Source organism: Siphateles boraxobius, unplaced genomic scaffold (genome assembly GCF_051911475.1).
Source record: "Siphateles boraxobius isolate OS27281-9 unplaced genomic scaffold, OSU_SipBor_1 283, whole genome shotgun sequence".
In the NCBI taxonomy this organism is placed as follows: domain Eukaryota; kingdom Metazoa; phylum Chordata; class Actinopteri; order Cypriniformes; family Leuciscidae; genus Siphateles; species Siphateles boraxobius.
This window is the reverse complement of record NW_027508901.1, coordinates 15,001-34,101: the sequence shown is the minus strand read 5'-3', so window position 1 is coordinate 34,101 and position 19,101 is coordinate 15,001. Positions and strand designations below refer to the sequence as shown.

At 40.9% G+C, this 19,101-nt stretch overlaps 1 protein-coding gene across 1 annotated transcript; it reads right to left on the bottom strand.

Moving 5' to 3' along the window:
• Positions 1-1,856: 1,856 nt before the first annotated feature.
• LOC143753422 (E3 ubiquitin-protein ligase RNF185) lies at positions 1,857-14,900 on the bottom strand. Its single transcript, XM_077245724.1, has 8 exons — positions 14,855-14,900; positions 14,619-14,679; positions 13,949-14,113; positions 13,456-13,474; positions 13,258-13,370; positions 7,009-7,063; positions 3,727-3,844; positions 1,857-2,601 (listed from the first exon to the last, which is right to left on the bottom strand). The coding sequence occupies exons 3-8, from the start codon at positions 14,086-14,088 to the stop codon at positions 2,504-2,506; spliced, it is 543 nt and encodes a 180-aa protein (XP_077101839.1). The 5' UTR covers positions 14,089-14,113; positions 14,619-14,679; positions 14,855-14,900; the 3' UTR covers positions 1,857-2,503.
• Between the last annotated feature and the right edge of the window lie 4,201 nt (positions 14,901-19,101).

Sequence of the window (19,101 nt, the reverse complement as noted above, 5' to 3'; positions counted from 1 at the left end):
CTTTCACTCAATAACAGTAAAAGTCACTTCACACTGGACCCTGTAATATTTGCCTGTCTTTTAGATTAAAGATGCTTTATTTTTGTATATATCTCAGTATGAAGGTGGAAATAAAGTCCCTCAGCGTTTGATGGATATTTAGTGACACAAAAGTGACCGTTTGTGTAAAATATCACTAGTGAAAATGTTCTTGCATCATTAAATATCTTGAACTGCTACTTCATGCATTTATTTTATTAGGTTTCTTTGTATTTTCATAAGAAGTCTATATACACTACAGCTGAGCTGTGAATAAACACACACCAGTGAATCAATGAAGCGGTCTGTTGTTTTTTGTTGCACTAATTTATTAAAAACTGAACGCTGACGTGGTTAATGAGTCAAACAGTGCTTTCACATACACACACACACACACACACACACACACACACACACACACACACACACACACACACTATCAGGGATTAAGTGCAAACGGGTTATAGAAGTTTTGGTCACATAAGGTGAAAAAAATTATGCTTTTGTGAGTCAAGTCATGTTTATGAGATGAAAAGTCACAAATATGACATTACAGTTTATATTATAATTTCATTATAATTCTGACAAGTCAATATAAGACGTCTAAACTGACTTTAAAAAGTCATTCTAAAGGCATACAAAACTGACTAAACTCTAAACTGACTTGAGTCAAAATTGCATAAAAAGTTGAAATTATGACATAAATAATGGTTAAAATTATCAGTAAAAATTCTGAAATAAATCATAATTATGATATAAAAAGTTGAAACTGAGAAGTCAAAATTCTTCTGCCTGAAGCTGTAAAAGTCAAAATTGAGACAAAAAGTTTAAATTATGACACAGTAAGTTATCATAAGATATAATTAAGTCAAACAATCATAATTGTGACAGTTGAAATTATGAGTGTCAAAATTACAAAAACGTAATAAGTCGAAATTGATTTTAGTCAAATGTGCGTTAAAATTAGTCAAAATTCTGATTTGTCATAATAATCAATGATATAAAGTCAAAACTGCCTTAAAAAGTCAGAATTATGACATCAAATGTTGACTTAATGTATGACACTAAATTGACTTGAAAGATCATATATAATGACATTAAAATGTCAAAATTCTGACTTCAGTTTTTTTAAACATTTTCTCATAATTTTGACTCTTTAATCATAATTATGACTTAGCGTGTCATAATTATTACTATGAATGTAATAGTGATGACTTGATGTCATAACTGAGATTTACCGAAGCATGATTAGGCAATGAGGAGAGTCGGATCTAAAGATCAGATTAAAACATTCACTCATTATAAATAAATAAATATATATAAATAATGAATGCTCAAAAATCATGTGGATAACTTTAGTTTAATAGAGGAGAATGTGATGAGGCGGTACAGCACAAACAGTAAATAAAAACCCCTTCAAAAACATGTTTAAAATTAATTTTAATCACCATCTGGACAGTCAACATGTGCTTATGCTTTTCACACGGAACAATCAAAATGTTGCTAAAAGCTTCACGTAATAAACATTGTCATTCTATATGAATGATTCGTTATGTGCTATTAAGACGTTCCGAATTATTTTTAACCTCTATTTTCTAAAACTTTTATTTTAATGATAAAAAAGCTTTAGTTAAATCCATGTTGAAAGGTATTTACAAAGAAAAACTTCCAAAGTGTTAATTAATTAAAAGGAAAAATTAAACGTTGATGTGAAGTGTTCAAGGTTATTGTTCAGAAGAACATTTATGCGTTCATAGGATTTCTACAAATATTATTTTGCCGTGTTAACACGAGTGACATCGTTTGGCACCGTAATTGTAGAAAAATCCAATATACGATTTGAAATTTAAATTTATTTAAAATCTCGGAACATGAGCAGAAGAGTGTGTACAGTATCAGACATGCAATCGCAATCTCTTTCATAGAAAAAGAAGAGTTTCTTTTCAAAATCCCATCAGGAAACACACACACACACACGCACGCACGCACACACACACACACACAACTGAGATTTTATCTAGTGGATCTTTAGCCTTCAGTCCTTCAGGAAGATCCATGATGGAGTCAAAAAAAGCTTTTCTTACTCATTATTCTTGTCTTGTTTCCAGTCCAAATATCTAAACATTCTTAAATCAAGATGTATTTACCAAAGTAATAAAATGTCATAAGATATTTTGTCTTGTTTTCCGGGGAAATAAATTAAAAAATTAAGTGAGTTGTTGCTTAAAAAAAGCTTCATTATCTGCCAATGGGGTCAGAAAAATATTCTTAATTCAAACAGAAATTAGATCATTTTTCTGACCCCATTGGCAGATCATTTAGCTTTTTTTAAGCAACAATTCACTTCAAAATATATTTCCCCCAAAAAACAAGACATAATTTCTTATGACATTTTACTACTTTAGTAAATGCATCTTAATTTAAGAAATTTGAGATGGAAACAAGTCAAAAATACTGAGTAAGAACAGCAAGTTTTGCCGTGTGTTCAGGCAATCAGCAGCCAGAACATGATGAGAAGCGCCACGAACAGGAAGAGGCGGGACAGGAACTGCTCATCCGTGTGCTGAGGCGTCCCTGGAGCCGCTGCGGGGTCAAAAGGTCAAATTTATTCATATAGCATCTTAAAACAACATGAATATAATAAAACAAAATATAATCATACAATAATAAAAAAAAAAATTCATACGTCTTTTTCTTTAGATTGCATTATTAGATTAATTTCAGTTTCAGACTCAGTTTCAATAAATCACACTGCAAAACATCATATTTCTGTCTTTTCCAGCACAAATATCTAAACATTTTTAATTCGCCGCGTGTCGGTCCATAATGACAGATTTTATTTTGTCAATGAAATTAATGTATTATGTTTAAATTTAATGTTTTTTTATTTAATATTTTTAGGGGATTTTATGGTACTATATTATATTTACTCTGTATTTATAATCCATTTATTCACTTTTTGAGCATAGACCTGATAATTAAACCTCCAGCTTAAACTGAGGTAAATCTTTAATGCTTTAGAGCGACAGACTGAAGTTTGATCTCTTTTCAAACTCGACACTTGGCAGATTATTGCTGGAGTTACAAAAGTTTTAAAAAGTGAACTTAAAAAAAGTTACAGTATTTTCTGTTTATCGTTATGAAAAATGCACAAAAATACTATTTTCAATTTTGATAAGAAATCTATATTTTCGAAAACACGTTTTACTGTAAAAGTGTGATAAAATGGCAGGCATAAATGTAAGCGAGTAGTGTTGCACATGTGAGCTGATATCTCAGTAAATGAGCGTTCAGTGAGATGTTGTTCGGCTGCAGTACCAAACGCTTCCACTAGAGGAAACTCTCTCATTCATTTCCAATGCGCTCATTTTTAACCGCGAGGAGCACAAGTGTGACTATTATTATCAGGACCATTTAACCTGTTCAATCATGTCCATGATTTATCTGTGTGTTCACACAGCAAGTGCCAAAACCTTCACCAAGTTTCACACCATTCCGATGAAGAAAGAAATAAAATGTAAATTTTTTTGTCTAAAATGACTGAAGAGCAACAGAATCAAGACACATTTACTGAAGAAGCAAAACGACTCAGTGATTCATTCGCATCATCCTTCTTTCTTGATTTAATTCAGTGAAAAAACATGATGTTTACTTAATCACTTTATGAATAAGTTCTTAATGCAGGTCAAAGTTTTCTTATTTCTTTACCTGGAGGGGGTCTTCCGTCGTTGATATTGAATGCCGTGGCAAAGATCCCGAAAGGAAAAGCCCCGATACCGAACGACATCTGGAAGCCTCCATCTCCGAAGCCAAAGCCCTGAAATCCCTGCAAACACACGTCAAAAACTCACACACACACGCCAATCTCAACATCCAACTCATTTATTATTTAAAAGCAATTCAATTTGCATCATTTACTCTTCCTTATGTCATTCAAACCTGTATGACTGACTTTGTGGGAATTAAAAGCCTCCATTATGCTAATTTAAAGGCTGCTAATGTTGTTTTGGTGTCTTCAACAAGTTTTCAAAAGGTAATATTTTTCGCCGCTAGGGGGCGCTAACCTCTTACAATAAAGGCGTAGGTTGATGAGCGGAATTATGGAACTTATGCCGATGGATCTAATAATGTTTATGGATGAGTGAATATTGATGTTTTTAGCATGACTGGTGTGAAGCGGCGCGATCGCTAATGAGAGACAGATCTCAGCGCCACACGCGAGTCCCGCGGACATAAATTAATATGGACATTTCATTCCACTGAACTAACGTACCCTCAAGTGCTGAATTACTCACACACATCTGTTTATTAGACGAGTGAAGCTTGTGAGGAAACGCAGCGCTGTTTCACTCGGTCTACACTATCACACTAAACTGCATTTGAGTGTGTTAAAGTTATAATGTTACTCTATGCTAAAGTTATTGTGTTAGTGTGTCTGTATGAGACTAGCATAAGCTATTATAATAACATACTGATCATATTCTAACATTTCATCATGTTGAGCTTTATAACATTGGTTAGTTTTATGTACATTTGCTCACCTGTCTAATAAAGTGTCTCTGTCGAGTGGAAGTTAGTCGCGGACGCTAGCTCTCGGCATCTCGAAAACGCTACGCTGAAATTGATCCTCGTTTTAGTTCTCCTTTTGTCCTAAAGTCTGTTTGCCATGATCCATAATGTTTGAAGGAAACAAAAACAGCGTGAGCGCGCCGCTAGACGTAACGCAGTTGTCCGCGTCTGTCGCCATGGTTACTATGGCAGTACAAGCGGAAACCAGGGATAACGCGGATATTACGTCATCGACAGGCAACAAGTGAACATGGATGAGCCATTATTTAAAATGGGAATTTCTCTGAAATTAAAAATCTATGGTTACTTTTGGGATATTGCAAGTACACAACTGCAGGAAATATATCACACTGTGCAAGTGATTTTTGGATATTTTATTACAAAATTTTGTAATAATTTTACAATCTTACATATTGTACCTTTAATTTTCATATAATATATATTACACAACACCTCATTTCTCAAAGAGTCAGACAGGATTTGTTCGAAGATTCAGTCTCTAAACCCCGCCTCTCTGAGAGCTGCTCTGCTGTGATTGGTCAGAAACCAAACGCTCATTATCATATCTGAATCTGATAGTCAAAATTACGATATTAAAAAGTCAAAATTATGATATAAAGTCCAAATTTTAACTTAAAACAAAGTTAAAACTGGCGAGTCAAAAATGCAACAAAAAGTTTAAATTATGAAAATGAGATGAAGTCAAAATTTTTACTCAAAAATCATAATTCTGATATTATGGTTGAAATTCAGTCAAAATTCTGACAAGTCATGATTATGATATAAAAACTCTAAAGTGAAAAATAAAAAAATAAAAAGATAATCAAAATTCTTTTGGCTGAAGACATAAAAAGTCAAAATTGTGACAAAGTTTAAATTATGACACACAAAGTCATAAGATATAATTAAGTCATAAAGAGTGAAATTCAAAATCCTGATTTAAGTCATAATTATCAATGATATAAAAAGTCGAAACTGCCTTAAAGTGTGATTAAATTTGTATTTATTTTTTAAAAGACATTAAAAATATCAAAATTATTACTTGAGACAAAATAGTAATTTCAACATTTTAACCTACTTTTGACTCTTTAATCATAATTAAGCCTTAGCATGTCATAATTTTTGATATATTTGACTCTTTATCTTCTAATTATTACATTGTATGTACTGTATAATAATGATGACTATGTCTTGATCAGGGCCGTCGCTAGTGGGGTGAAAGGTGGTGACAATTACTTTATAGCCCTATATTTTTACCATTTTACTAGTTATAATTTTTTTATGTCTATATAAATAGCTATTTTAATATTTCAGTTAACATTTTATTTTATTTCAAGTAATAATTCTTTTATAGTTTTAGTCTGAACAACATGAGGGTGAGTAAACGATGACATCTAGTCCCTTAATATGTGCATAATTTTTATCCAGTAAATAATCACTACGCAAGAACTTTAAGAGTTGAGAGCAGAATGTGATGCAACGTTAAACGTCAGATGTTGTCATTCGTTCCCGCGTCTGTCCGCAGAGACGGCCTAATAAGCCCCGCCGGGACGCTCGTTAGGCTAATTAATTACTACAGCAACCTTCATCCGTGTAACAGTTTCATCACAAAAGTCTTGTGCAATGATTGCGTTGCAAATGAGTGTACAACCCTAAATGCTGTGTGTGTATATATATATATATATATATATATATATATATACACATACACACACACACACACACACACACACACACACACACAGGTGAAACTCGAAAAATTAGAATATCGTGTAAAAGTTATAATTTTGATGATTATGGCTTTCAGTTTATGAAAACCCCAAATTCTAAATCTCAGAAAATTAGAATATTACATAAAATCAATTAAAAAAGGATTTTAAATACAGAATTGTCGGCCCTCTGAAAAGTATAATCATGCATATGTATGAAGTTATATATACTAAATATATTACTTTCACCTTTTATTTTGAATTACTGAAATACAAGAACTGTTGCACGATATTCTAATTTTTCGAGTCACCTGTATGTGTGTATATATATATATATATATAAATATAAAAGAGCTGGGCAACGATTAATCACATCCAAAATAAAAATGTTTACATAATATATGTGTTTAGTGTGTATAATTATTAAATTAATTGAAGTATGTATAAATATATATACAGTATATACGTGCAAATATATACACATGCATGTGTGTGTGTTTATATATACAAAAGAATTATACACAGCACACACACATATATTGTAAGCACAAACTTTTTTTGGCCGTTGCCCAGAACCAATATATATATATATATATATATATTAGTGTGTGTAATGATCATAGTGATTTTTTTGCTCTATACCATGACAAGAGAAACGCCTGCTTATATATAGACTGAGCTCACATCGTCTGAGTGTGTTAAAGATACTCACGCCACGATTCTCTGGTTCGGGCCGCTGTCCCTGCGGGCGTGGAGGAGTTCGCTCTCTGAAATCACACAGGAAAATCACTTCAGATTTTAATAGTTCAATCAATGATATACTGGTGTGTGTATATGTGTGTATAATCACATTTATTTATATAACGCTTCATACAGTATAGACTGTTTCAAAAGCAGCTTCACAGTCATAAACCGGGAAATAACAGAATCAATGATGCAAACTATGAGACAAACTCAATATCGGTGTTGACTTTGCAAATATCATCAGTTATTAAATGAGTTTAATTAGGCAGCTCTACCGAAGTTCACAAAAGTGATAAAAAAAAGTTTATATTTTAAACAATCATTATAATATTTTTATGTATGAGTATGAGTGAGTACGAGTTTGTGTGAGTTTTAGTGTGTGCGAGTTTGCGAGTGTGAGTGAATATGAGTGAGCGTGAGTGTGTGTGAGTATAAGTGTGTGTGTGTGAGAGTATGAGAGTGTGTGTAAATATGAGTGAGCGTGAGTATGAGTGAGCGTGAGTGTGACTGTGTTTGAGTACGAGTGTGTGTGAGAGTTTTAGTGTGTGCGAGTATGAGAGTGTGTGTGAATAAGAGTAAGCGTGAGTATAAGAGTGTGTGTAAATATGAGTGTGCGTGAGTATTAGTGAGCGTGAGTACGAGTGAGAGTGAGTACGAGTGAGCGGGAGTACGAGTGTGCGTGAGTATTAGTGAGCATGAGTACGAGTGAGCGTGAGTACGAGTGAGCGTGAGTACGAGTGTGCGTGAGTATTAGTGAGCGTGAGTACGAGTGAGCGTGAGTACGAGTGAGCGTGAGTACGAGTGTGCGTGAGTATTAGTGAGCGTGAGTACGAGTGAGAGTGAGTACGAGTGAGCGTGAGTACGAGTGAGCGTGAGTACGAGTGAGCGTGAGTACTAGTGAGCGTGAGTACGAGTGAGCGTGAGTACGAGTGAGCGTGAGTACGAGTGTGCGTGAGTACTAGTGAGCGTGAGTACGAGTGAGCGTGAGTACGAGTGAGCGTGAGTACGAGTGAGCGTGAGTATTAGTGAGCATGAGTACGAGTGAGCGTGAGTACGAGTGAGCGTGAGTACGAGTGAGCGTGAGTACGAGTGAGCGTGAGTATTAGTGAGCGTGAGTACGAGTGAGCGTGAGTACGAGTGAGCGTGAGTACGAGTGTGCGTGAGTATTAGTGAGCGTGAGTACGAGTGAGCGTGAGTACGAGTGAGCGTGAGTACGAGTGAGCGTGAGTATTAGTGAGCATGAGTACGAGTGAGAGTGAGTACGAGTGTGCGTGAGTATTAGTGAGCGTGAGTACGAGTGAGCGTGAGTACGAGTGAGCGCAGTGCCGGCAGTATGGGGGGGCATTAGGGGGCAATGCCCCCCCAAATGTCTTTTATGCCCCCCCAAATTGAATTATGGTATAATTTACAAAATAATATCAGTTTAATTTAATTCACATTTCAGTGAGAAATAATAAAAATATATGTCTACAAACTGCTCATTTAGCTGAAAATATAATAAAGCCAACATAATACCACAGTGTGGAGCTGTGAGGAAACCCCCCTGCCGCCCCCCTCAATCACTTGCACGTTAATAAATGAATGAAATGACTTTCAGTTGGCGCGAGATTCCTGGCTGCATTCAAAACAAAGAAAACAGATGAAAACTGATAAACTGTTTTGATAAAGGTAACTACATGATGCTTTTTTAATAGTAGGCTACTGTAAACGCTTATGTTGCAAAGCAGAATAAAGATGTGTAGCTTTTTTTTCTCTCTTCCGCCAGTGAGATAGCAGTTAAACTACTATCCAGTCAGTGAGAGACTGTGTGCAAGTTCGTTAGCTTTGTTTATAATAAAGCTGTGGTCAGAGTCGGTCTTGCAATTTTTTTATAGGCGTATTTAACCCTTATTTAATCAAATTTCTTAAGAGTTGCACGTCTTGCAACAATGTGTAATGGTTTATGTGTTTATTGTATGGGTTGCATCACTTCATGGTAATAGCTAACAGAAAAGGCAGTAGCAATAATAAATATAGGATATCTGATATCCGAAAAAAAGTCCCCATACCTAGTGCCCACCCATCGAATATAAATGCCCCCCTGCTGAGCGCAGTCTGAAGCCGGCTCTGAGTGAGCGTGAGTACGAGTGAGCGTGAGTGCGAGTGAGCGTGAGTGCGAGTGAGCGTGAGTGCGAGTGAGCGTGAGTGCGAGTGAGCGTGAGTGCGAGTGAGCGTGAGTGCGAGTGAGCGTGAGTGCGAGTGAGCGTGAGTGCGAGTGAGCGTGAGTGCGAGTGAGCGTGAGTGCGAGTGAGCGTGAGTGCGAGTGAGCGTGAGTACGAGTGAGCGTGAGCACGAGTGAGCGTGAGTACGGGTGTGCGTGAGTACGAGTGAGCGTGAATACGAGTGAGCGTGAGTACGGGTGAGCGTGAGCACGAGTGAGCGTGAGTACGGGTGTGCGTGAGTACGAGTGAGCGTGAGTACGAGTGAGCGTGAGTACGGGTGAGCGCGAGTACGAGTGAGCGCGAGTACGAGTGAGCGTGAGTACGAGTGAGCGTGAGTGCGAGTGAGCGTGAGTGCGAGTGAGCGTGAGTGCGAGTGAGCGCGAGTGAGCGTGAGTGCGAGTGAGCGTGAATATGAGTGAGCGTGAATATGAGTGAGCGTGACTGTGAGTACGAGTGTGTGTGAGTTTTAGTGTGTGCGAGTATGAGAGTGTGTGTGAATATGAGTGAGCGCGAGTGTGTGTGTGAGTATAAGCGTGTGTGTAAATATGAGTATGCGTGAGTACGGGTGAGCGTGAGTACGAGTGAGCGTGAGTACGAGTGAGCGTGAGTACGTGTGAGCGTGAGTACGGGTGAGCCTGAGTACGACTGAGCGTGAGTACGGGTGAGTATGAGTGTGTGTGTGTGAGTATAAGAGTGTGTGTAAATATGAGTATGCGTGAGTACGGGTGAGCGTGAGTACGGGTGAGCGTGAGTACGGGTGAGCGTGAGTACGGGTGAGCTTGAGTACGAGTGAGCGTGAGTTTTAGTGTGTGTGAGTATAAGAGTGTGTGTAAATATGAGTGTGCGTGAGTATAAGTGAGCGTGAGTACGAGTGAGCGTGAGTTTTAGTGTTTCTGAGTACGAGTGTGTGAGTTTTAGTGTGTGCGAGTATGAGAGTGTGTGTGAATATGAGTGAGTGTGAGTGTGTGTGAGCACGAGTATGAGTGAGCGTGAGTATAAGTGTGTGTGAGAATGAGTGTGTGCGAGTTTGAGTGTGTGCAAGTATGAGTGTGTGCAAGTATGAGTGTGTGCAAGTATGAGTGTGTGCAAGTATGAGTGTGTGTGCAAGTATGAGTGTGCGTGAATATGAGTGTGCGTGAACATGAGTGTGCGTGAATATGAGTGTGCGTGAATATGAGTGTGCGTGAATATGAGTGTGCGTGAATATGAGTGAGCGTGAATATGAGTGAGCGTGAATATGAGTGAGCGTGAATATGAGTGAGCGTGAATATGAGTGAGCGTGACTGTGTGAGTACGAGTGTGTGAGTTTTAGTGTGTGCGTGAGTGTGTGAGTATGAGTGTGTGTGTTAGTATAAGAGTAGCGTGAGTACGAGTGAGCGTGAGTACGAATGAGTGTGAGTACGAGTGAGCGTGAGTACGAGTGAGCGCGAGTACGACTGAGCGTGAGTATGAGAGTGTGTGTGAATGAGTAAGCGTGAGTGTGTAAGTATAAGAGTGTGTGTAAATATGAGTGTGCATGAGTAAAAGTGAGCGTGAGTACGAGTGAGCGTGAGTACGAGTGAGCGTGAGTTTTAGTGTGTGTGAGTATAAGAGTGATTGTAAATATGAGTGTGCGTGAGTATAAGTGAGCGTGAGTACGAGTGTGTGCGAGTATGAGAGTGTGTGTGAATATGAGTGAGTGTGAGTGTGTATGAGCGCGAGTATAAGTGAGCGTGAGTACGAGTGTGTGCGAGTATGAGAGTGTGTGTGAATATGAGTGAGTGTGAGTGTGTATGAGTGTGTATGAGCGTGAGTACGAGTGAGCGTGAGTACGAGTGTGTGAGTTTTAGTGTGTGCGAGTATGAGAGTGTGTGTAAATATGATTATGCGTGAGTATAAGTGAGCGTGAGTATAAGTGAGCGTGAGTACGAGTGAGCGTGAGTACGAGTGTGTGAGTTTTAGTGTGTGCAAGTATGAGAGTGTGTGTGAATATGAGTGAGTGTGTGTGAGCGCGAGTATGAGTGAGCGTGAGTATAAGTGTGTGAGTGTGTGCGAGTATGAGTGTGTGCGCGAGTATGAGAGTGTGCGGGAATATGAGTGAGCGTGAATGTGTGAGTACGAGTGTGTGTGAGTTTTAGTGTGTGCGAGTATGAGAGTGTGTGTGAATATGAGTATGCGTGAGTATAAGTGAGCGTGAGTATGAGTGAGTGTGAGTACGAGTGTGTGCGAGTATGAGAGTGTGTGTGAATATGAGTATGCGTGAGTATAAGTGAGCGTGAGTACGAGTGAGTGTGAGTACGAGTGTGTGAGTTTTAGTGTGTACGAGTATGAGAGTGTGTGAATATGAGTGAGTGTGAGTGTGTGTGTGAGCGCGAGTATGAGTGAGCGTGAGTATAAGTGTGTGAGTGTGTGCGAGTATGATTGTGTGCAAGTATGAGATTGTGCGTGAATATGAGTGTACGTGAATATAAGTATGCGTGAATATGACTGAGCATGAATGTGTTAGTACGAGTGTGTGTGAGTTTTAGTGTGTGCGAGTATGAGAGTGTTTGTGAATATGAGTGAGTGTGTGTGTGTGTGTGTGTGTGTGTGAGTATAAGAGTGTGTGTAAATATGAGTATGTGTGTATAAATATGAGTATGCGCGAGTACGAGTGAGCGCGAGTACGAGTGAACGCGAGTACGAGTGAGCGCGAGTACGAGTGAGCGAGTGCGAGTACGAGTGAGCACGAGTGAGCGCGAGTACGAGTACGAGTGAGCGCGAGTACGAGCGAGCGCGAGTACGAGTGAGTACGAGTACGAGTGAGCGCGAGCGAGCGCGAGTACGAGTGAGCGCGACTACGAGTGAGCGCGAGTACGAGAGAGCACGAGTACGAGCGAGTACGAGTGAGCGCGAGTATGAGCGAGTACGAGTGAGCGCGAGTACGAGCGAGTACGAGCGAGTCCGAGTGAGCGCGAGTACGAGCGAGTACGAGTGAGTGCGAGTACGAGTGAGTACGAGTGAGCGCGAGTACGAGCGAGTACGAGTGAGCGCGAGTACGAGTGAGCGGGAGTACGAGTGAGCGTGAGTACGAGTGAGCGTGAGTATGAGTGAGCGTGAGTACGAGTGAGCGTGAGTACGAGTGAGAGTGAGTATGAGTGAGCGGGAGTACGAGTGAGCGGGAGTACGAGTGAGCGTGAGTACGAGTGAGCATGAGTATGAGTGAGCGTGAGTACGAGTGAGCGGGAGTATGAGTGAGCGGGAGTACGAGCGAGTACGAGTGAGCGCGAGTACGAGCGAGTACGAGTGAGTACGAGTACGAGTGAGCGCGAGTACGAGTGAGCGCGAGTACGAGTGAGCGCGAGTACGAGCGAATACGAGTGAGTGCGAGTACGAGTGAGTACGAGTGAGCGCGAGTACGAGCGAGTACGAGTGAGTGCGAGTACGAGTGAGTACGAGTGAGCGCGAGTACGAGTGAGCGGGAGTACGAGTGAGAGTGAGTACGAGTGAGCGTGAGTATGAGTGAGCGTGAGTACGAGTGAGCGGGAGTACGAGTGAGCGGGAGTACGAGTGAGCGTGAGTATGAGTGAGCGTGAGTACGAGTGAGCGGGAGTATGAGTGAGCGGGAGTACGAGCGAGTACGAGTGAGCGCGAGTACGAGCGTGTACGAGTGAGTACGAGTACGAGTGAGCGCGAGTACGAGTGAGCGCGAGTACGAGCGAGTACGAGTACGAGCGCGAGTACGAGTGAGTGCGACTACGAGTGAGCACGAGTACGAGAGAGTACGAGTGAGCGCGAGTACGAGTGAGCGCGAGTACGAGTGAGCGTGAGTACGAGTGAGCGTGAGTACGAGTGAGCGTGAGCACGAGTGAGCGGGAGTACGAGTGAGCGGGAGTACGAGTGAGCGCGAGTACGAGTGAGCGGGAGTACGAGTGAGCACGAGTACGAGTGAGCGGGAGTACGAGTGAGCGCGAGTACGAGTGAGCGTGAGTACGAGTGAGCGCGAGTACGAGTGAGCGGGAGTACGAGTGAGCGCGAGGACGAGTGAGGTCACACACCTGGGGTCCTGTTGGCCGGTGCTGCCTCTACCGTACAGCGGGATCACCTTCTCTCGGCTGATTCCTGCTTTACACACGGGACACACCTGTCTGTTCGGCCTGGTTTCCAGCCACTGCAGACACAAACACGCAGTTCAGGTGCATCCAACTAAAGTCACGTCACATGATCATGAAACACTGCGACACTGCAACACTCACCTGATGCAAACACGGCCAGCTGGAGGACACACACACCACACGAGCGATCAGAGAGGAGAGAGAAAACAAGAGTTGAGCGAGTCACATTCACTCAGAGATTCGAGAGCGTGTCACGCAGGGTCTCACTAGAAGAGGTGTGTGTGTGTGTGTGTGATGGGTAGGTTTAGGGGTCGGGTTAGTCTGTGTGTGTGATGGATGGGTAGGTTTAGGGGTCGGGTTAGTGTGTGTGTGTGATGGATGGGTAGGTTTAGGGGTCGGGTTATTGTGTGTGTGTGATGGGTAGGCTTAGCGGTTGGGTTATTGTGTGTGTGTGTGTGTGTGTGTGTGTGTGTGTGTGTGTGTGTGTGTGTGTGTGTCTGTGTGTGTGTGATGGGTAGGTTTAGTGTAGGGGGACAGAAAATACAGTTTGGACCATTACTTCGATGTAGAGTACCCACAAAGGTAGCGAACCAGGCGTGTGAGTGTGTGTCTGTGAGTGTGTGTAGGGTCTCACCAGAACAGGTGTCCACACAGACTGATGACGGCATCTTTAGATGTGTCGAGGCAGATGTTGCACTCGAAGGTGCCGTCCTGCGTTCCAGTGCTGCTGTTCTCTGTCCCTGCTGGACTCTCACTCGCTGCGGCACTGGCCATATCTCACTGATGACCTCAGCGCACGCTGCACACACACACACACACACACACACACACATCAGCGTGCTACCATAGAGTACGTGAGTCTAAGTTTCTCTAGATAAATAGACAGACATGCATGATAATAAGCACGTCAGGATATTGTAGATGACTATACACACACACACACACACACACACACACACACACACACACACACAACTTCATACTTACAATAATTACAAGCGAACTGTCAGTCAAAAAAATACAAAGCATAGACAGACAGACACACACACACACACACACACACACACACACACACACACACACACACACACACACAGTCAAAAACAAAAACACTCACGTAAATATAATAATCAGAAGCGAAATGTCAGTCACAATAACACAACGCACTAATAAGTGCATCAGCATTTGTTGACATTAGCTCTTTAGCGGTTTACTTCGCTGATCATATACTCAAACAACACGACTATCCATTACCTAATCGCTAACATGTTTATAATAATAATAATATACTCGGATAATATTACCTGATCCGTTTCATGAAACCGTCTGAGGAGAGAGAAATCAAATCCGCAGCTTCACTCAACAGGCTTGTTCGACTTGAACCGGCGCTGCACAGACCGATCGGTTGATGACATCAAAGTACCGCGAGAGCGATTAGAGAGCAGATGGCTCCTTATGCTTTTGAATCGCTCTCGCGGTACTTTGATGTCATCAACCGATCGGTCTGTGCAGCGCCGGTTCAAGTCGAACAAGCCTAACAACTTTCAGCTGATTGCGTCAACATTACGCTACCCGGAAGTTCAACCCACTGACGTCACATGCGTTAGACCAATGGTGTTACACCTTTAGAAATGCAATAGAGAATTCACATGACTTTGTGATCGATACAGCAGGTATACATAATGTTTATCATTTTATTCGTTAAAAGTTAATATAATTCGCTAACAACTCGTTCAGTTCAATGTTGTTTAAAAGGCGTGTGGTCACGTGATTACTATTACTTTTCTCATCGCTTATGTGTTTAAGCCAATCACTGTCGTTTGCTTACTAAAGAGGTTACAGCATTTCATAGAGATTAATTGGACAGATATGTGTATATCATAAACAAATAATTGGAAATTATACATAATAATGAATATATATTGTAGTGTACAAAAATGATCTAATGAGAAAAGATTTGAATGTGATCGAGCGCCACCTGCAGGAAATGACGTGATGTTGCAGCAGTGACTGACAAACACATGAGGGAAAGAGTTAAAGGTGAGGAGATATAATGGCGTGATCGTATTTGTGTGTGTGTGTGTGTGTGTGTTTTAGTGTGTGTGTCTGTGTGTTTTAGGAGTGTATGGGGAATTAATCTGTATTTACAGCTGCAGTTTTGATGTTTTATTACACAACATCTTAAAATGATCAGGCCTATAAGAGCAGTGAATAATAATAGTGTGTCAAACATCTTTCAATAGAAATAATACTAATAATATATCAAGAATATAACCAAATACAATTGTGTGTGTGTGTGTGTGTGTGTGTGTGTGTTCCACCAGTAATGAACACATCTGGGAATCAGCATCCTCTCATTCTCATGTTCCTCTTCTTCTCGTTGCAATTATAGAAACAGGCAGAAGCAGCAGAAACAGAAGATCAGCAGTGATGGATGTGTGTGTGTGTGTGTGTGTGTGTGTGTGTGTGTGTGTGTGTGTGTGAACATAAACTCTCTCTCTCATCAGTTTCTGAACCGCAGACATTCTTTCGTCTCTCAGTCACAAACATGATTCTGCTGAGCAAGGATGTGATTCATGGCAAAAAATGCTTTTTTTTAACGCCACTCCAGAACAAACTAAACTGTGTGTGTGTGTGTGTCAGTGTGTGTGTCACTAGTGTAGCCAGAAAAGAGTCTCCGGGTGTGCATAAGAAAAACTGGGTGTGCCACATTTATTGTCAGATTAATATGCAATAAACCCCGATCACTAACTTTACAGAATAGACTGATGTGTAAAACTATACTCCGGCTGGCCACATAACCATAATACTATATTAAATATAACTCAGGGCTCGACATTAAGGCTTTTCATTCCACTTGTCCAAGTAAAAAAAGTGCTTGTCCAGAACAAATTCAATAATAATGCTATATTCTCATCAGTGTCCAGTCAATTTTGACATATTTAAATCTGCATATTTATATTTCAACCTTTATAAAGAGCATTTTTCCTTAATCATTTTAAATATATGCTTCATCTTTCATTTTAAATTCTTAAATTTGATCAATAAATTAAATTAGAATAATTAGACTCTATATGGCTGCTATCAATCGAATAAATAATTGACAGTGAAAAATTACAACGGCATTAAATAATGTTATGAGATTGTTTTAAATATTTTTTGAATATACAAATATGAAATATTGGAAAGAATGATACTTTTAAACACGAAATTAAACCACCAGTAGGGGGCAGCAGGCGACCGTCTTATTGAGTGAGTCATTGAGTCATTAATTCAAACGATTCGTTCAAACGGCTGAATCGTTCAGGAATGAGGCAGTTGTTTAATGAGTCATTGAATCTTTGACTCAACCGATTCGTTTAAAGCGCTGAATCATTCAGTAATGCGGTGTGTTCCGGTTCTGCTGTGATCTTTGTTTGGAACTATTTTCGCTGCTCAAATACAACAAAAACAGTCAATATTGTGTCTAAAATATAAGTGACTTAATATCAATAACTTGTTTATTAAACTGCCATATGAAATCAGTGTCACATTTTCAATCGTGATGGTATTCAGCACTCGTGGTCGTGTGATGTTGCTTAACTGTATCATATTATCATGTTATTAATATAAAAACTCCACATACATTTTTACCGCTGTATGTTCATTAAGTTTTTTGTGTGATCTGCGCTCATTGTTTAAATTTCTCCTCATGAGGCTGTGAGAGCCTCAACATAACCTGTCAGACTGTCAGCGGCTGTTGCTGATTGGTTCGCAGTCCGAATGACGGCCGATATTTTTAAACGATAATAATTAAAACATTAAATTACATTTTAAAATAACAAATTGTAATTAAACAACAATAGCCCAAGTTTAGATAAACATTTTTTATCAAGACTTAAAAAATATTTTTAGGTGTGCCAGCTGGCACTGTGGGTGGCACACCCTGGCTACGCCTATAGTGTGTGTGTGTGCGAGAGAGAGAGAGAGAGAGAGAGAGAGAGAGTGTGTGTGGGTGTGTGTGTGTGTGTGTGTGTGTACGAGAGAGAGAGTGTGTGTGGGTGTGTGTGTGTGCGAGAGAGAGAGAGAGAGAGAGAGAGAGAGTGTGTGTGGGTGTGTGTGTGTGTGTGTACGAGAGAGAGAGAGTGTGTGTGGGTGTGTGTGTGTGTGTGCGAGAGAGAGAGAGTGTGTGTGTGTGTGTGTGTGTGTGTGTGTGTGTTGAGTGAGAGTGTGTGTGTGTGTGTGTGTGTGTGTGTGTGTGTGTGTGTGTGTGTGTGTGTGTGAGAGAGTTTGAGTGAGAGTGTGTGTGAGTGAGTGTGTGTGTGTGTGTGAGTGTGTGAGAGAGAGAGTTTGAGTGAGAGTGTGTGTGTGTGTGTGTGTGTGTGTGTGTGTGTGTGTGAGAGAGAAAGAGATTGTGTGTGTGTTTGTGAGAGAGAGAGTGAGTGTAACCCATAATAAGGACTTAGTATATCATGATTATACTTTTTATGTCATAATTACGTGCCATATTGAAGTTTGACTCAAGTTTGCAATATCATTATGAGATGTGCGCAGGCACGATTACAGTAGGGGCGGGGCGTCGGGGTCAGAGGAGTGGGCGGGGCGTGCGTCAGTCAGAGGTCAGCGAAGTGGGCGGGCGTCAGTCAGAGGGGCGGGGCTTCAGGGTCAGGGGAGTGGGCGGGGCGAGCGGTTGCCAGGCGCTGGGTCACTCGTGTGGGAAGTGCTGAAATTTCAACGCGTCACAGGAGCGTTGGTACTCTCGGATCGCACGCAGATTCAGATCGCGGATAGAGAACGACGCCGAGCGAGGCGTCACTGAAACGGCTCTGAGCCGAGACTCAGTCCTCGAGTTTACGAGCTAACGACACTAGCGCGCGACCTACACACACAGACACACACACACACACACACACACACACTCAGATCTGGGATATTAATACTTCCGATTGAGCTGATCGATCGATCGATCAATGATCATGGAGAGGAAAAGAACGGATTGTCCTGCTCTTCCTCCCGGCTGGAAGAAGGAAGAAGTGATCCGGAAGTCCGGGCTGAGCGCAGGGAAGAGTGATGTGTATTATTACAGGTAAATGTGTGTGTTTTTATTCACGTCATAATGTTCGTTGGTTTATGTTTGTTTATTTGTTTGAAAGTGCGCGTGCCCGCGCCTGTCGTTCTGTTAAAGCGTTACATTGTTTATCCAGAAAAACGGTTGAACTCTCTCTGGTACTGATACATTGTAACTCCTCTGCCGTGACGTCACTGTGTTACTTACAGTAAGTGTGTGTGTGTGAGTGTGTGTGATGAACTCGAGCGTTTCCTCTGACTAAGCTTCACCTGTTGAATCACGAACTCATTGTTTATCACTAAATACATACATAAATATGTATACATTATATATATATATATATATATATATATATATATATATAACAAAAATGTTTGTATTTAATTTATGATATGGTGAGTGTGAGTGAGTGAAGAGTGCGAGAGTGTGTGTGTGTGTGAGAGAGTGTGTAAGTGAGAGAGAGAAAGTGTACGAGAGAGTGTGTGTGTGTGTGAGAGAGAGAGAGAGAGAGAGAGTGTGTGTGTGTGTGTGTGTGTGTGTGAGAGTGTGTGTGTGAGAGAGAGTGTGTGTGTGAGAGAGAGAGAGAGTGAGAGAGAGAGAGAGAGTGTGTGTGTGAGAGAGAGAGAGAGTGAGAGAGAGAGAGAGAGTGTGTGTGTGTGTGTGTGTGTGAGAGACAGTGTGTGTGTGTGAGAGAGAGTGTGTGAGTGAGAGAGAGAGAGAGAGAGAGTGTGTGTGTGTGT

Excerpts from the sequence above, each read along its gene's own strand:
- LOC143753422 (XM_077245724.1), bottom strand. The coding sequence starts at position 14,088 with ATGGCCAGTGCCGCAGCGAGTGAGAGTCCAGCAGGGACAGAGAACAGC. Across the intron at positions 7,064-13,257 it reads ACCGGCCAACAGGACCCCAG|AGAGCGAACTCCTCCACGCC; the intron begins GTGTGTGACCTC and ends GTGTGATTTCAG. Across the intron at positions 3,845-7,008 it reads CCGAACCAGAGAATCGTGGC|GGATTTCAGGGCTTTGGCTT; the intron begins GTGAGTATCTTT and ends GTGTGTTTGCAG.